This window comes from Sceloporus occidentalis, unplaced genomic scaffold (genome assembly GCF_023333645.1).
Source record: "Sceloporus occidentalis isolate IW3139 unplaced genomic scaffold, rSceOcc1.0.p SCAF_5, whole genome shotgun sequence".
NCBI classification, from domain to species: Eukaryota; Metazoa; Chordata; class Lepidosauria; order Squamata; family Phrynosomatidae; genus Sceloporus; species Sceloporus occidentalis.
The window spans coordinates 97,135,245-97,153,752 of NW_028316985.1; the positions used below are offsets into that span (position 1 = coordinate 97,135,245).

Consider the following 18,508-nt stretch of genomic DNA (forward strand, 5'->3'; position numbering starts at 1 on the left):
CCCCAAAATGTATTGCTACTTGTAAATTTTGGATTTTGTTGTATTTTACTGACTGTAACTGTTTCTAATAATTTCTAACATGATTACATTTATTTTCTTTACTCATTCTCTGTCCTGCATTCCTACATTCCAAAATGTTGGTGTTGGTTTTCCAGGCTGCTGTACCCCTGGAACACACTTGTAAACTGCATTTCCTCAATAAGCAATAACTTTGTACCATGTCAACTCTTTACATATTTAATTGTAGGTCTCAAAGGGGGTAGTGTGAGACTGATGTTTTGGGGAGGGTGCGATGATATGAAAAGGCAGAAAATGATAACTCTTTTTTCTTTTTTTTTAAACATAGATTTGCCACCAATTTAAATGGAGTAGGAGCCACAACCAGGAGACTGGCAGCACATTCCACAAAAGTCCCAGTGGGAATGATGCCACAAATAGTGTCAAAGCATTTTTGAAAAAGAAGAAAAGTGTGGGGAAGCTGTCTGCTGTCTCCCTTTGTTATGATAATCATGCCACATACTCTCACATTAATATTTTTTCACCCACTCTGAAAATAACTCCTCTGTAATGTATTATAGGTATTATAGGTGGGATACAGACCGCCCCAAAAAGGCAGTCTCCTGCTGCCCTGGTTTGCTCTGCGAGGGAGCCGCAGCAGACAAACCGCGCGGCTCCGTCACGGAGCAAAAAGAACCTGCAAAAAGTGGGTTCTTCTTGTGGTGCCTTTGTGACGCCGCAATTCGCCAATGGTGCACTTGCGGCATCACAAAGACGCCGGGACGTGCGGACGCTAAGCATCCATCACGTCAAAATGGCGGTGCCTGTGTGTACAGGGCACTGCCATTTTGACGCCCCTGTCACGTGCTAGGGGTGAGGCCGGTATGGACACTGCGTCCTCAACCAACCCCAGCACATGACGGGGGCACTGCAAAGGCCCATATAAATCGGGCCATAGTCCCACATCTTCATATCTATAATAGTACATAATCATGGACCTTCAATATGACATTGAACAGCTCTTCCATACTGCAGAAATAAAGGGATTTGATACCACTTTAACTGTCATGGCTCCATTCTGTGGAATCCTAGGATTTATAGTTTAGTGAGGTTTTCAGCCTGGTTTGTCACAGAGCTCTGGGGTCTCACCTAACTACAAATCCAAAGGTTCTATAGGATAGAAACATGACAGTTAAAATTGTATCAAACTACTTTATTTCTGTAATGTGTCTACACTCTAAGTTGGGCTTCAGTTGTTCTTTCTCTCTAGCAGTATTTCCACTGTTTAAATAATTTAATTAAATAATTAACATATAGTTCCTAATTCTTTCTCTTTGTGTAAAAAAAGGATATTAAAGAAACAGACTGAGGATTTGACTGTCTTTTCCTGAAAGTTTTTCCGGAAGATTCCAGTCCCTCCAAATATCTCTAACAAAAAAATAGTTATTGAAAATTAAGTACTTTTAGTAAATGCAAAAGAGCAGAAACAGATTTTTTTCTGTAAGCCACCTTGGCACACATGCTAGGGGAAAGGTAGCAATAAAATAGACACACACACACCTACCCCCCCCCCACACACACACAACTTAAATACTACGCTGTTCCACTATGCTGTTCAAATTCTCCCTTTTTTCGCCACATGTTTCCTTGTTTACCTTATTTAGGGTATCTTCATCATCATCCATGAAGTACAACACAGGGACGTTTAACTGAGAAGCTGCTACCCACTGAAGGATGGCTTGGAGCTGTTTGTTGTGGATGTTTTCAGGAGCATTTTGGTTGGTCACAACTACTTTGCGGCGGGACACAGTGTCTTCACCAGACCCTACTCGACTTTCTGCAGTTTCTATGTCGTTTGAATATATAGGACCAGTGGCATCTTCACCATCTCCCATATCTCCAAGACCTGATTCAGGATTGCTGTATTTGGCTATCATAAGACACAGCTTGGTCACTGTATCCACCAGGTTGTCAATGAATGGCCCACTGCCTCCTTCTTTCTTGTTGACGTCAAACTGATCCAGAATCATTTTGGTCAGTCCAGATATAGCATCTTCATAAGAATGGTCTGCTTCCGAAAAGCCTGAAGGCCCAGGCCCCTCAGGGCATTTGTAAGAACCCCTATATGGTTCATCAGCCATCAAAGGCAGATTAGCATTTCCTCCTAATTTGTTGACTGTCTCATTGATGAGCTTCTGGATGAGCATTACTACAACACTTGACATATCATTTTCAGCATTCGTTTCAGATTGTTCATCATCACTCTTTTTAGTTGTGTCATACTGCTTTGAGGAAGGGAGCACAGAGGCATTACCACTTTTATCTTGAGACATAAACCCAAATGTGGTGCCAGCTGCCTTGCTGGATCTGCCACCTTCACCTGCATCCTTCATTGCATTCTCCTGCTGAACTAGATGATACTGAATCAGCAGTAATGCTGTCACAATCAGGTCTCTTGCCCAGGAATCTGTTGAAAGGTTACCAAGTTCTTGATTTTCTGGATTCCACGTTGCCTTTGACTGGGGATTTGATCCTGTATTGTCATTCTGTTGTTTCTGGTGCCACATGGAGAGGCCCTCCTTTATTATGTGATTGCCAACTGTTTCTGCACAGGTCATTTCCTTTTCCTTAACTGTTTCTGTTTTTGTGGCAGAAAATCTCATGTTTTGAGTTTTTGTATCAGTTCCTGGACCTGTCTTGACAGTTGCAAAAGCCATGCTCTGAGACTTGGCTTTCTCATTTACCTGTTTTTGTACAATCAAAGCATTATGTAACCGATTAAGCATGGCTTGGACAATTTCAGAAGCCTTTTGGCTTCCTTGGGTGAAAAGGCTCCGCTTCACTGCTGAAACAAAATCAGAATCAGTCATGAGTGTTCCAGTAACATCATGCAGGTTTTTCATACAGGAGTCTATCAAGTCAGACACAACCTCCTTGGAATGCTTTAGCAGTACCTTTTTCAACACTGCACAAGCTATATTAGAGTCATTTACTTTAACTTTCATGGTTTTCATAACAGAAACCATCATGTCTGAAACCACATTATTAGCATAAACCAATATGCCTTTGCTTAATGAATTGGTATATTCATCTGCACCAAAGCGCTTTCTATGGTTGCAGGCTTTGGTCTCATCACTGTAAGGTTCACTTTTATTAGGTATTTCTGTTTCTTCCTCTTTGTAATAAAATGAGGCTTTCTTCTTAGAACTAGGACTTCCTTCATATTTGCATTCACACATTTTAGATGGGTTGTGCTTGCAGTCATCTGTACCCACTCCAATAGACCTGTGTCCGTGGTCTCCGGAAGCAAAGGTGGACTTATGTATGCATGTTGTGTTGCCATCTGACCGGTCATTCATTTCTTTGCGTGCCATTGCTATAGCAAGGTTAGAAAGCCTATTGCAATAAAAAGAGACTTCATCTGGATCAGGATTTGTGTTTGGTGAAGCTGATCCATCACTTTCTTCATCCTTAGATCCCTTTTGACAAGCAGCCTTCATTGTCAAGTGGAAGTTAGGAGAGTCCCTGTTGGAGCTGACATTGACACTGAATTCCTCATCACAGATACTGTAACCACCTGGGGACTGTACATTACGCTTCTGCATGCTTTGTCTCTCTGTAGATGTCTCCCTTGATCTTGCACCACCTGCATTATTACTGGCATTCAGTACATTTTGGACTCCAATTGCACACTTCTCCAGATCTTTTCGAAGCCAGCTCAAGACTTTTAGTGGATCAGGGGAATTTTGTTGGAAAAGTTTAGCTGAATCAGTCTAAGGTTTGGAACAAAAGAGAGATTTGTAATGGTTTAGTGGGCAAAGTGCAGGATAATAGAATACAGCAATACCTACCCCTACCTTCCACCCCCAAAACAGAATTGGATGCCCAACCAATTCTTGTTTCAATTTTCGAACGACATTTGCATTTGGTTGTTGGGGTTTTGTTTTGTTTTTTTTTGCAGCCTGTAGTGGGTTCTGTGGTGGAAAACTGGGCCCCAGAACTCTAAAATTTGCCTCCATCTGGTTTAGCCCCATTATCACCATATATTCATTTGGCACTACATTTTTTATTCTGAAATGCAATTGTTCTAATGAGGAGGGCTTTAAGGTGGAATCTGACTTACTGTCCAAAAAACTAAGAGACAAGGGTTATCCACAACATGTGATATCCAAAGGGTTGGCAAAAGCGGATGACAAATCAAGACTGGAACTGTTAAAAATAACACAGACCACAAACTAATTGCCTACACTGCACTCTGACATTTAATCATATCACCAACGATATACAGAAGGCTATATATAAATACTGGCACCTGCCATTGCAAAGAGCCAAAAAATCAGGGACTAAGGTGATGTGCAGACTGCCCCTTTTATAGCCAGATCGGGGCTGCAGCAACTGCACGCCGTGGCCCCAATCTGGCCTTTCTATGGAACAAAAAGGAGCTGCAAAAAATGGCTCCTTTCTGCACCCTGGAAAGGAAGCCATAGCCACTGCTCTGTGGCTTTATGGTGCTCCTTTGGCACTGTGTCATCTAAACGCAGCGCCAGAGAAGTGCCGTAACACCGTGCGCCATGTGGAGCGGCATGCATCATCACGCCACCATGGGGGCAGAGTTTGGACATGCGTTGTGTGGATGCCACACGCCAACTCCACTCCAGGCCGGACTTAATGGTCAATCTGCACAGGCCCTTAGTGCCTGTACAGATCGATGTTATACACTGGCATGGGGATCGTGTGGGGTCATGGTGTATGCATGCTGGCCACTCCCACACTGCCCCCATGCCAGTGTCATGCCACACTCCCAACTGCACAGTGAGGGGCATCACAGCACCCTGCTGGCACAGCATTTAAATGTGCTGCACCAAAGGAGCACCAAAATGCCGCTACGGCAGAGGCTAGGGTGCCCTGTCCGTAGCACAAAAAGGAGCCACTTTTTGCAGCTTCTTTTTGTGCCACGGAAAGGCCAGATTGGACCCACAGTGTGTAGTCGCCACAACCCTAATCTGGTTAGGAAAGGGTGGCTGCAAGCCAGTCCAAAGGGGCAGTCTGCTGAGCCCCTCACTTATGGATGCTGATTGTAAAACCTTAAGACAAACTGCTGAGAATACTGTGATAGGTCTATCTAAACCCGTAGGACACCATCCATGTGGTCATTGCACATATTGCTCCCACACAGCTAAAATGACAGAATTTGTAAATTGCAATGACCAACAATATAAACTATCCCACTTCAGCACATGCAATACTAGTTTTGTGATGTATGCTATTGAATATACATGCAAGAAACTTTATGTGGGGAGGAACAACAAAGCAAATATGATATAATTTGCATCATTGAAACCTGGTGGGATGAGTCTCATGAAACAGGCCAAACAGGAAAGGAGGAGGAACAGCATTATATGTCAGGGATATTTACACCACTGAAGAGATCCAGGACATCAATCCTGGAAACCAGGTGGAGAGCATCTGGATAAAAATTAACAGGGATGTTATTGTGAGAGTCTATTACAGACCCGCAAGTCAGATGGAGGAATTGGCTGATGCCTTTCTAAAATAGATAATGAGATCCTCAGAAAGGAGAGATGTAGTAGTGATGGTGACTTCAATTATTCTGATATTTGCTGGAATTCAAACTCAATCAAATCCTCAAGGTCTAGCCAATTTCTCACTTGCCTTGGAGACAATTTCATTGTCCAAAAGGCAGAAGAGGCAACAAGGGGGTCAGCTGTTTTAGATCTGATCCTAACCAACCGGGATGACCTGGTCAATGGGGTGCAAGTGGTGGGATCCCTAGGTGGGAGTGAACATGTTCTACTGGAGTTTTTTATACAGTGAAAAGGAGAACCCAGGCATACTCAGACACGCATTCTAGATTTCAGGAGAGCTAATTTTAGTAAATTTTGGCCGTGTACACACAGACCAAAATAAAGCTTCTTAGAGTCACTTTGGAGGTATGCTGTTTAAAAGATGCATGTGTCCTAAGAGTCTGGAAGCCACACCAACGCCTCTGGAAGCCACACCAAAGCATGGCTTTCATGCAGCTTCTGGACTCTTAGGACACATGCATCATTTAAAAAACATACCTCCAAAGTGACCCAAAGCAAGCTTTATTTTGGCCTGTCTGTACAGGCCCTTAGAGAAATATTGAAGGTGATACCATGGTCAGGAATACTAAAAGAGAAGGGAGAAAGGATGCAAGTTTCTCAAAAGGGAGATACTGAAGACACAATTTCAGACAGCTCCAATGAGGAAGAAAAATGGGAGATGTCTCAAGAAGCCAGGATGGATGACTAAGGCGGGTTACATACGCGCTCTGTGCTTAAAAAATGACGGCGGCCGTTCCAGACGGCCGCCGCCATTTTTATGTAGCAGACGCTGTGCTTCCGCATGTGTCGCGGCAGCTATGACGCCGTGAGTGCGCCAGCGGCGCTTCGCAGTGTAATAGCCGTGCCATGAGAAGGAGCTCCATTTTGGAGCTCCTTTTTTGCTCCGTGAGGGAGTCGTGCAGTTTGCAAGCAGCAGCTCCCTCGCGCAGCAAAGAGCAGCGCTGGGAGACCGCCGCAAAGCGGTGGTTTGTAACCCACCTAAGGAACATTCAACTGAGCTAAGTTTTAAACGGAACATGTATAAGAAATGGAAAAATGGGGAAATCATCAAAGAGGAATTCAAACAAATAGCACACATGTGTAGGGGTAAAGTCAGAAAAGCTAAAGTGCAGAATGAACTCAGGCTTGTTACAGAAGTTAAAAAAAAAAGGGGGGGGGCTTTTTTTGGATATGTCCGCAACAAAAGGAAGAAGAAGGAAATGGTAGGGCCACTGTGTGAAGATGATGTTAAAATGCTAACAGGTTACAGAGAAAAGGCAGAATTACTCAACACCTTCTTTGTTTCAGTCTTCTCAGAAAAGGAAAAGGATGCTCAACCTGAGAATAATGGAGCAGAGGACAGAATAGGGGAATTTTAGCACAGAACGAGTAAGGAGATAGTACAGGAATACCTGGTTAATCTAAATGAATATAAATCTCTAGGACCAGATGATCTACATCCAACAGCTGGCTAATGTAATATTGGAGCCATTGGCAATAATCTTTGAGAACTCCTGGGCAACTAAAATGGTGAAGGCTCTGGAAAACATGCCCCATGAGGAACAACTTAGAGTGCTGGGGATGTTTAGCCTGGAGAAGAGAAGGTTAAGAGGTGATATGATAGCCCTGTTTAAATATTTGAAAGGATGTCATATTGAGGAAGGTGCCAGCTTGTTTTCTGCTGCTCCAGACTAGGACCCAGAACAATTAGGATGCAAGCTCCAGGAAAAGAGATTCCACTTCAACATTAGGAGGAATTTCCTGACAGTAAGGGCTGTTCGTCTGTGGAACACTCTTCCTCGTAGTGTAGCGTCCTTCCTTAGAGGTCTTTAAGCAGAGGCTGGATTGCCATCTTTCGGGGATGCTTTGATTGTGATTTCCTGCATGGCAGGGGTTAGACTGGATGGCCCTTGTGGTCTCTTCGAACTCCATGATTCTATGGTTCTACAATTACTTTCTCCATATATACAATACAAAACACACACATCCTCACCTTCCTTTTTAGAAAATCAAGTCCTGCTGAAATAACAGTTTACTACTTACTGTCCAACTCTGTTCCTCCTCATCACTGGGAGTATAGCGATCAATTTTACAGAGTCCACTCTGGCTTTGTAACCAGTCAATGCTCTCTGTCATCTAGAATGGGGAAAAAATGGAGATGATTTTTTTTCAACACTTTAATTGTGTTTTTATTGCGTGTGGTAGTCTATCACGCAATAACGTTAAACCCCATGATTGCATTCGGATTGCCATTGGATTATACTTCCAATTTTCCTTGTTTGATAAGCCTTTAAGTAATGTTTTGTGTGTATTGCAGTTCTGCAAGATCATAGAATGAGGTATTTGCAAAGAATTGCAGAATTTATATTAAAAACAACCAGATTTCCACTCCTTGGGCATTAAAAAGTAATCTGAAATAATCTGTTAAAAAACCCCCCACAAACCCTAGAAAGCAGTACTGTCACTAGTGTGGTGCAGAGGGTTCAGCCCACACTGGGTGACATTCCAGGGGGGTGATATCTGGTCATCTCCTGTCCCCTCCCTACCTTGCTGCAGACCATTGTTGTTGTTGCGTGCCTTCAGAAGTGGTTTCTGATTGATGCTGGCCCTATGTAATTTCTGCAAAACATTTTATTATTTTGTGCTGGCCATGCACCGTAATAAATTATTTGTTCGATGCTGGCCTTAAGAGGTAACCCTATCATGGGTTTTCCTTGCCAAGTTTCTTGGGAGAGGGATGCCATGACTGTCTGCTGAGGGTGAGACAATGTGACATGCCCAAGGGTCACCCAGTGGGTTTCCATTTTGAAACCCAGGTCTTCGGCTAGCCATAATTTCATTCCGTCTTTCATAACTCTGGACAACCCCATATCAGTCCCTGTGCCACCTGCAAGGAAAGGTGACAGGGGTACAGACATTTGCCTGCTTTCATCCTCCAAAAAACAACCTCTGCCCGGCTCTTCCTCCTCCTCCCTGAATATAAAAAATGAATATAAACACTTAATATGAATATAAGTTTATTCTTCTTATTTATGCTCAAAAGGGAGGACATTTTGAGATTCCTCTGGAAAAGAAGCGCATCTGGTTATCTAATCACAAAGGAGGGCAAGGCACCACAAAATGGAGGATGTTCAAGGAGAATGTTGGAGTAAAAAACACTTAATATAAAACTTAATATAAAAGTTATGCTAACAACACGTAATATAAATTTATGCTTCTCATTCACGCTCAGAAAGGGAGGACATTCTGAGATTCCTTCTGGATAGAAGGTTGAAATGTAGGACATGTCCTGGAAAAGGAGGCTCTATGTTAGAAAGGACTTGAAAGCACAAAACAACAATAGGCTGCATCAATAAAAGTATAGTGTCTAGATCAAGAGAAGTAATAGTGCCACTGATATGTTTTATATATAGTTATTTACTTATAATTGTTATTTTTAAATGTTTAATTTTTTATTTTATTTTTAAAGGTGTGGTCCAATTAGGGAACCCTGATTGCACAGTGGTTAAATGCAAGCACTGAAGCTGGTACTGCAGCCACTCACAGCCACAACACTGTGAGTTCCAGGGTCCACTAAGCCCTCTATCCTTTCGTAGGTCAGTAAAATGAGTACCCAGCTTGTTGGGGGCAAATGGCTTACACATTGTAACCTGCTTAAGGAGTGTTAGTTCACTGATAAGTGGCATAGAAATGTACTTGCTATTGCTATTATATAGATATAAAGTCCAGTAAGCAATAACATGCTTATGTTTTTAAAAAACAACAACTAAAAAGCACCAATTATAGTTACTTCTGAATTAAGTGTGTGTTTCCAATCAGAATCAGAACTAATTGCTTCCCACAGAACTGAAACTGGAACTAATTACATTTAAATGTGACTCTCCAAGTTCTACTCCATATTTTCCTTACACTGATCTGACATAGTCACATTAGGGGTCTTTTCATACTAAACAGTACTTGAATGAATGAATGAATGAATGAATGAATGTAAAAAGCCACCAAAGGATAGCCTTCCAGGGTGGTCCATTTCATAGCAGTATTTATAATCCAATTCTCCTATTTGTGGAGAGTTCATCATGACTAACAACAAGTTCAAGCAGCGTGGTATCAAAAACAGCAATACAAAGAATTTAGTTAACTACATTAATATTAACTTGTCAAAATAATTCAATTTTACAATGTACTTTCAATAATGTAAGAAAACTGAAAAGATATCCACAGAAAACTAACTAAAACAACCCAATAAAGTTTCAATAGCACATGACCAAATTTTGTTGTTGTGTGCCTTCAAGTCATTCCTGGCTTATGGCAACCCTAACAGGAACCTATCATGGGGTTTTCTTGGCAATATTTGTTCAGAGGGGGGTTTGCTATTGAAATCCTCTGAGGCTGAGAGAGTGTGACTTGCCCAAGGTTACCCAGTCGGTTTACATGGCCAAGCTGGGATTCTAATTATGGTCTCCAGAATCATAGTCCAATGCTCATACCACTACACCATGCTTGCTATCACATGTCTAAATAGTATATATAAAATAACAACTCTATTTACATGTTCATGTTTCCCAATAACAGTTGTGTAATCCCTTATACATTTTTAACATTTCCTTTGCTTTGAGAAACAGTAACTCACCATTCTCAGTCATATGTTTCATATGCCCAAAGCCTGTTTCTGCAAAGCTGTAATGGATACTCAAAACTTCCAATAATGTCTTCCATAGACTGCCATATAGGGAGGGAAATCTGCAAGAAGAAAACAAATGTTCTTGATATCTCTTCAATAATGTACAGTGTTTTCTTTGCAAGTTAAATTGCTTACCTGAAATTCCTCTGCACACACCAAGGACCAAATTTCAAATTGCTTCCTGTTCACTTTAGATCAAGGGAAATTCTCCTTCATAGGTCTCATTAAAATGAAATCAGTGTACAGTTATGTAACTTCCACTTACTTCAATGGCACTTGAGAATGCGAACCTGCTGATAGGTTGTGTAATTTGGGGACTGTGAGTGCTATTATTTGAATAAGAGCAAAATGAAAATATTGTGCAGAAGAAAAGCAATATTTTCTAAAGGTATGTACTTTATTTACTGTTCATTACTTTCCATTTCTTGTGAATCCTGTAAAAAAATTCAGAACACATCAGTTTTTTTCTGTCGTAAAATACTTGTTCTATTTTGACTAATACAGCTGAAAAGTAATACAGCTGAAAAGTATGTATGTGTAATTGCTGTTGTCTGCCACCAAGTCATTTTTTACTTATGGCAACCCTAAGGCAATCCTATCATGTGGTTTTCTTGTCATGTTTCTTCGGGGGGGTGTGCCACTGCCATCCTCTGAAGCTGAGAAAGTGTGACTTACCCAAGGTTACCCAAGTTGGCATAATTACCTAAAAGTAAATTAATTCAATAACTTTACAGTGAGAGAATAGGCTGGCCCAGCTCCATCGGGGCTAGCCTGAAGAAAGAGGCTCCTCCCTCCATAGCTATATTTTCTATAGTTAAAAATAAATTTTTACTTATGTTAGGCCCGTTACAGACCGCCTACCGCCACCGCCGGTTGCTGCGTCCGGGAACGACAGCGGCCAAACTGCACGGTTCCTGGACACAACAAGGTTCCTGGACGCAACGGTGCCCCGGAAGTAGCACTGTGAGGGGCTAATTTCACACTTGCGGCATCACTTCCGCCATGCGACGTCTGGACGCTATGCGTCCGCAATGTCAAAATGGCAGCCCCCGTGTGGATGGGTGCCGCCATTTTGTACGGACTCGGTCCGTACTAGGGTTGCGGGGCGTCCGGAAAGGACGCCCCTTCTCAACCCTAATACACCCCTTCCTAACCCTAGCACGCCCCTTCGGCGTGTCTGTAACGTGCCTTAGTATGTACAATATAGGATTGCAACCTGATTGAATTTAAATGTAACTAGAAAGAAGTATGTTTTCAGCATGCATATTTCTATAGAAAATTAAAATATGTGGCTCAAGATAACATGTCTGAGTGCAAACAGAGCTATGGCCTCTAAAGAACTGTAAAGAACATTTATTTAAATAATAAATGTGGTTATTTTAAGAGTGTGCTTCAGCAGACATCTCCTACTATTAAAGGCCAATATTATTCAGTCAGATTGGAAGGAACATTTGTAAACACTCAAAATATGTCATGGGCTGTCAAATATCCCCTTTAGTCATCCTACTTTGTCAGCTCTATACATAGTATCAAAATCAAGAAAGGGAAATCAGCAAAGCGTTTAAATCCTAGAGCATGACGTGAAGGTACATGATATAACAACCTTGCTTAGTGGTTCAGCAAGCTGATTTTCACCCTGGATGTAATGATCTTACTCACTTTCACTCCAAATAGCCATGTGAATCAGTTCAGTTATGAAGCAGAAGGCCAAAAATTTTTCTTTTCCTCTCCCCCTCCCATTCCATTCTCCTTAACTTATCAACTTTTCTAATGTCAGTGCAAACAAACAAGCAAACATTTAATAAAAATTAAAGGGGAGGGAAGCAATAGGAATGTTATTGTGGGAGTCTACTACACACCCCCAAGTCAGACTGAGCAATTGGATGATGCTTTTCTAGAACAAATGACTATACTCTTAGAAAGGAGTAGTGACGGGTGACTTCAACTATCCTGATATTTGCTAGAAGTCAAACTCAGCCAAAACTTTAAGGTCTAGCAAATTCTTCACTTGCCTGAAAGACAATTTCATTTTTCAAAAGGTGAAAGAGGCAACAAGAGGATCAGCTATTTTAGATTTGATCCTAACCAACAGGGATGACAGACAACCAACAGGCAAGCGATGGGATCCTTAGGTGGGAGTGATCATGTTTTCCTCCAGGACTCCAGTTTGTTCTACAGTGGAAAGGAGACGCCAGGCACATTCAGGCCCCATTCCCACTACCACATTTGCCCTGGGTAGATCTGGGCAGATCCAGTAATCCCCACACCGAATCTGTCCAGAATGATGTTCACACTAACTTTGCCCTGATCGAACCTCCCCAGCGCAATTTACCCTGCTGATGTTCACACTTCACAAAGTAGTGATTTAAGATGGAGCCTCCTGGTTGTCAATCAAATGATGTCAATGGTGACATGTCATGCAGCCATTCGTCAACAGCATGAGTGCTTCCCCCCCTTTTTTTCAAAGTCTAGTGTCAAGGTTCGCATATTCTGTCAAATTTGCCTCCATTTTGTTCTGACCCCATAGCAAGCAATACAAGCCTTGGATTTCTCAGTGCCATTTTCCTTCTGATGCCTTGGATTTCTCAGCCCGATTTTCCCTCCTGTGCCTTGGATTTCTGAGCCCCATTCTGCCCCATAGCAAGCAATATAAGCCTTGGATTTCTCAGCCCTGTTTTCCCTCCTGTGCCTTGGATTTCTCAGCCCCGTTCTGCCCCCATAGCAAGCAATATAAGCCTTGGATTTCTGAGTCCCGTTCTGCCCCCATAGCGAGCTTATGTAACACAAGCATTCATGCATTCTAAATGCATCAGCATTCGCATAATCTGTCCAAAAAAATGTCGGTGCGAGAGGGGAGACATGTTCCACCCACTGCCCACCCTCCGACCTTGATCCCTCCCCTGAACTTGACCTGATCATGATCGGGGACAAGTTCATACTGACCATACCCCGGGTTTTATGAAAAGAAACGTCAGAAACTCTGGTTTTGAATAGCCTGCGCTGAGGGGCATTTGCCCTGGATTGGGTGTGCAAGCTCCTCATCCTGTTGTGGAAAACCTGATGCCAGTGTATAATATATATTTGAAGTAAAAATAATAAATCTGAAACAAGAGTGGCCAAACTTGGCAGCTCCAGAAAAATAAACCCAACTTTTTTCCATACTGGATGCCAGCATGTACAGGCCCAGTCATCAAGGGGGAACCTGCTCTCTATCCGTGTACTAAATATCACTGGAAAAGTCATTTTATCACAAGCAAGTTAAAATAAGAATTACATTGTGTTCTATGCTTTTGAGACAAGAAATATATAATGAGTGAAACAGACCGGTCAACAAAGCCAACTTCCAGCAGGCTTGGGGGCATGGTGTGCAAACAATGCACACCCCCAAGACGCCTAGAAGCCAGCTTCACACCAACCAGCTGCCCACATGCTGCTGGAGCTGGTACAAAAACAAAGTGCAATTTGCAGTTTCTTTTAGAACCAAAAAAAGGCAGTTTGGGGCCACAGCATGTAGTTTTCATGGCCCCAATCTGGCTATCTCAGGGCTGTCTTCAGGCCGCCCCTTTGGGGCAGTCTGTTCCACGTCTAAGTCTATCTTCCTATAGCAATAAAGAAGGAAAATGTAAAGCCATTTTTATTTGCAAACAAAAAATTAGCTAATATATTAGGAAGTTTCTGAACATTTCTCACATCAGCAAAATCTCATATCAAACTTTAATTTTCTCTTGAAAACACAAGTAATTCTTTGCTAATTTCATTATTGAAGTAAGCTACAAGTATTTTAGCAAATTTCTTCCCACTATTAGAAAATCTGTTTGGAGTTTGGGAGTTCTATGAAAAATTTGCATGTGATTTACCCCCCCCCCCCAGAGAAAACAGAAAATATTGTTCCCTTCACAGAAAATGGTGTCTTCTGCACAAACAAAAATATGATTAGTTTTTTGTGGGTTTTTCGGGCTATGTGGCCATATTCTAGCAGAGTTTCTTTCTGACGTTTCGCCAGCATCTGTGGCTGGCATCTTCAGAAAACGTTTGCCTGGAAAGGACTTGGCTATATATATTGTGTGATCTGGAAAGGCAGGAGTGATTTGCATGTGTATTGTTGGTTGCTAATGGCAGACCTCAGGCACAAGAAAACCCACATGGCCCGAAAAACCCACAAAAAACTATGGATGCCAGCCATGAAAGCCTTCGACTTTACATTAAAAATATGATTATTTTGCACAGAATAAATCCTAAAATCCAAAGATTGTCAATCCATGGTTTTCCTTGTCAGAGTATCCTGACACTTAAGATATATGTGTCATTTTTCAGTTGTTATTTCTATCCCATGAAAAAAAAAGAAATATGCATGATTCACAGCTAAAGTTAAGCACTTTGAAGCCCAGACTAAAAATTAGGAGATAAATGTAAGGTCCTAGCACAATGTAAGGGCAGATCTGGATAGATTTACAAGGGAAAATAACAAGTGGTGCAGGTAGGGTTGCCATATCCCGCTGGGGGGCAGGACTTTCCTGGGTTTGGACCGGTCATCATGGTCCCGCCCCAGTTTGGCCTTTGTCCCGGCCCCCACCCCCGGGCACTGCTGAGGGAGGCTATGGGCTGGCTGCGGCCGTGGGGCCTCTGACGCCGCGCCACACCGCGCCTCTTGCATGCTTGCACGGGGCCTTTGGCCTCTCGCAGGGCCTTTTGGCCTCTCGCATGCTTGCATGGAGCCTCAGGAGCGCTCACGGGGGGCCGCTCATGTGGGGCCTCTGGCGCGCTTGCGCGGAGCCGCTCATGCAGCCGCCGCTGCAGCCGCCACCAGCCCCGTGGTCAGGAGGAGGCGGGCAAGGAGGGGCAAGAGGGGGCAAGCGGTGGGCAAGGGGGGGCAAGAGGCAGGCAAGGGGGGCAATTGTCTATAGAAGCCTCAGAAACATGCATTTATATTAACTTTTTTTAAAAATCAGCAAATTTTTTTGCGTGTCCTCCATTTTTTAAAAAAAGTGTCCTCCATTTGAAAATTTTGTCCTACATTTGTCCCAGTTTGGAGGTCCTGACTTATGGCAACCCTAGATGCAGGAAGCATAATTTTACCACCCTCTTCCCCATTTCCCCCTTCTAATGGTCCTCAGACATTTTTACTGCAGTCTTGCTCATACATGTTCTAATACTAGGGAAGCTGAGGTAAAAATTGCCTCTAAGGATCGGACAGTGGATGTGTTGATGGAAGGATGTAATTGGCTTAGGCAAGTTGGTAAATATGAAAATGATTAAACACTGGCAGTTTCCTTGTACAACTATTCCCTATATCATTTAAGCATGGATATTCATGTTACTAAATTATGAGATTATTGCACAGTTTTTACCTCATTGCTTTCCCGATGGGATACATGTGCATTTAACTTCAAAGATGGATCTTATCACATTTTCCCATCAGACAGGAAAATCCCGTTCTTGAAAAGCCATGGGATAAGCCTGGGTTGCATATGGGCTACATACAGGCTGTCGACAGGAGAATGTGGTAAGACCCATCTTTGAAGTTAAATGCATGTGTATCCCATTGGGAAAGCAATGGGATAAAACATGTGCAATAATCTCCTTTGTCTATTGTTTTTGCCATAAGTCTTGTGAAGCATTAAAATGTAATTTTGGCTGATATGTGATAATTGTATTTATTTTGCAGAAATAATTTTACTACATTGGCCATGTCAAAAATTAGGCGGGAAACTGGGAAAGTCTGCAAAGTCTTGAAAGCAATCAAAATTAAGTTAAAACTAAAGAGTCCACACACTGTTTATGCTTATTTCCTTGAAAATATCTCATAATTACTGCAATAGTATCAACACAGTGTCTTTGGCATTCCTGCCTAGTAAACCATTTCCTTTTTCAAAGTCAGTAATTCAATGCACAGAATCCACCTGGAGACAAAATTGCACATGAATAATAGTACCATCTGACCTGAAAGAGGGCAAAAGAAAGCCAACAGAGTATTACCAAAGTCTTCCCTCAATGGTGTCCCCTCTGGAATTGCAAATAATCTAATGTTTCTATCCCGTAATGAAGTCTAATGAATAATAACAATCCAGGGAAAATCCATCAATATAATTGATTCAAGTTTATGCTACACCATAGAGGCAGAGGAAAAAGAAATAGAAAGATTCTACAGCCACGTACAGGAGAAAACTGATCACACATCAAAATGGGACACGTTGATTATCATAGACAACTGGAATGCAAAAAAGTAGGAAACAGAGCAGAACCAAACATTGTAGGAAAATTTGGCTTTGGATCAAGAAATGAAGCATAAGAGTGACTTGAATGTTTGTGAGGCTAGCAATTCTTTCATTGCAAACACTTTCTTCAGGCAACCAAAGAGACAACTGTACACATCAACATCACCAGATAGCCAATATATAAAATAAATAGACTATACAATTGGCAGTAGAAGATTGAGAAGCTCCATACTCTATAAAAACAAGAGCAGGAGCAGATTGTGGCACAGATTATGAACTGCTGATACAAAAAATTAGGGCAACAATGTAGAAGTACACTAAGTACATCATTGCACCAAACTACAAACCAAAGTACATCTCTATAGAATTTAAGTACTATGTAAGGGCAGGAAATTGCACTACTTAGCCTAAGGGACAGATAACCAGGAAAACTGATGAATAATTGCTCAGCTAACAGGCAAGGCCAATGAATACTTTGTATTTTGAAGGGGAGGCCTATAGTTCTCTTTTGGTGTCTATTTGAGACTACTGAATATAAATGGGAAGGAAGCTGCTGCAGTCACCTGCAACATCTGTGGCATGCTTGTGTTCTTACTTCAGGATATGGGTAGCTAAAATTAAAAGTAGTCCCTTGACATGAATATCTAGTTGTAACCAACTGCAGGGGGCTGAGCTCCTCTCTGTTTTTAAGCCTAAGGAGTTTATCATACCAGGCGCTTCCATTGCCCAAACATCATCAAAATGGGGCGGAAGCATCCATGGTGTTGCAAGGGAATTGTCATGATTTAATCCATTAATAAGAAAAGGGCTGTTTTCCTGATTATTCCCTGGCGATTCGATGACAAAAATACTTCCATTTCCCTTCAGTAGCGCCAGGCGCGTTCACACCATGGACACGTCCGCCCCATTTTGATGACATTTGGGTGACAGAAGCACCTGGTGTGATAAACTCCTAAGACCCAGCATTGTTTAAGGACTGCTCTGGCATGACTTCACTAAATGCTGTTACCTTCCCACTGAGAAGTGGTACCTGTCTATCTATCTTGCATTTCCATTTTTTCAAACTGCTAAGTTGGCAGAAGCTGGGACCATCATGCAGCACCCAGGCCTTGAACTGCCCACCTTCCAATCTTCCAATAATCAGAATTGATGTCTTAATCACTAAGCCACTGCATCCCTGTTGGGTAGCTATGCCTGCAGCAAATGCAAGTTGGGTGTCCTGTTGTATGAGAAGTTCCAGCAACTTAAGGCTCATGTATCTAGTCTTCAGGATATTATAGAGCATGAGGTTTTCTTGGATAGAGTGGAGCAGACTGCCTTGGCTGAGGAACACAAAGGGGTTGTCTCTGTGGAGGAAGGGAGTTCTCAAACACAGCAGGTAAAGATTTAGAAGAATTTGGCACATAGAAGTAGAAGGATTATCGATCATTCTGTCAGTTTGGAGCTACTGAATTAATTCAAAGCTCTGCCCCTTATTGCTGAGGATGAGGAACAGAAACAAGAACAAAAGTGCCAGTCCTTGTACAGTTGACCTTGAAAGATTCAGTACATTGAATAGCCCCCTGCCAGAGGAGGAGACGTGTGATGGTGGTAGGGGCTCCTGCTGAGGGAAACAACAACAGTGGTTTGCAGGCCTGCGAGAATGTCTCAAGAGGTGTGCTGTCTCCGTTGGGCAAAAATCTGTGATGTAACAGAGATGCTGACATGACTAATTAAGCCCATTGATCATTATCCCTTCTTTTTGGCCCATGTGGCAACCAGTGACACTGCAAAGCAAAGCCTTCAGAATATCATAAAAGATTATGGTTAGGAAGCTGAAGGACCTGGATGCACAGATTGTGATTTTGTCTGTCCTCCCAGTTGCAGAACACGGCATAGGAAGGTAGAGAAGAATAATGGAGTTGAACAACTAGCTCCAAAGATAGTACCACTGGGAACGATTTGGCTGCTTGGACATGGTCTATAGTTTCATGAGAATGGACCTCTGGCAAGTGACGGGTTACACCTCACAGGAGCTGGCAGGAATGTTT

General features: G+C 42.3%; 2 protein-coding genes across 2 annotated transcripts in view; one reads left to right on the forward strand and one right to left on the reverse strand.

Moving 5' to 3' along the window:
* The window catches only part of LOC149312537 (NADH dehydrogenase [ubiquinone] 1 alpha subcomplex subunit 9, mitochondrial-like), a 120,648-nt gene that overhangs the window by 26,956 nt on the left and 75,184 nt on the right, over positions 1-18,508 (forward strand). The gene's annotated exons all lie outside the window — the stretch shown is intronic.
* Positions 1-18,508, reverse strand: part of AKAP3 (A-kinase anchoring protein 3) — a 38,526-nt gene that overhangs the window by 17,061 nt on the left and 2,957 nt on the right. The window contains exons 2-4 of the mRNA XM_089524810.1: positions 10,213-10,322; positions 7,626-7,718; positions 1,653-3,770 (exon numbers count right to left, since the gene is read on the reverse strand). Coding sequence (XP_089380936.1) covers positions 1,653-3,770; positions 7,626-7,718; positions 10,213-10,215 — 2,214 coding nt within the window. The 5' untranslated portion in view covers positions 10,216-10,322. The remainder of the gene's footprint in view (positions 1-1,652; positions 3,771-7,625; positions 7,719-10,212; positions 10,323-18,508) is intronic.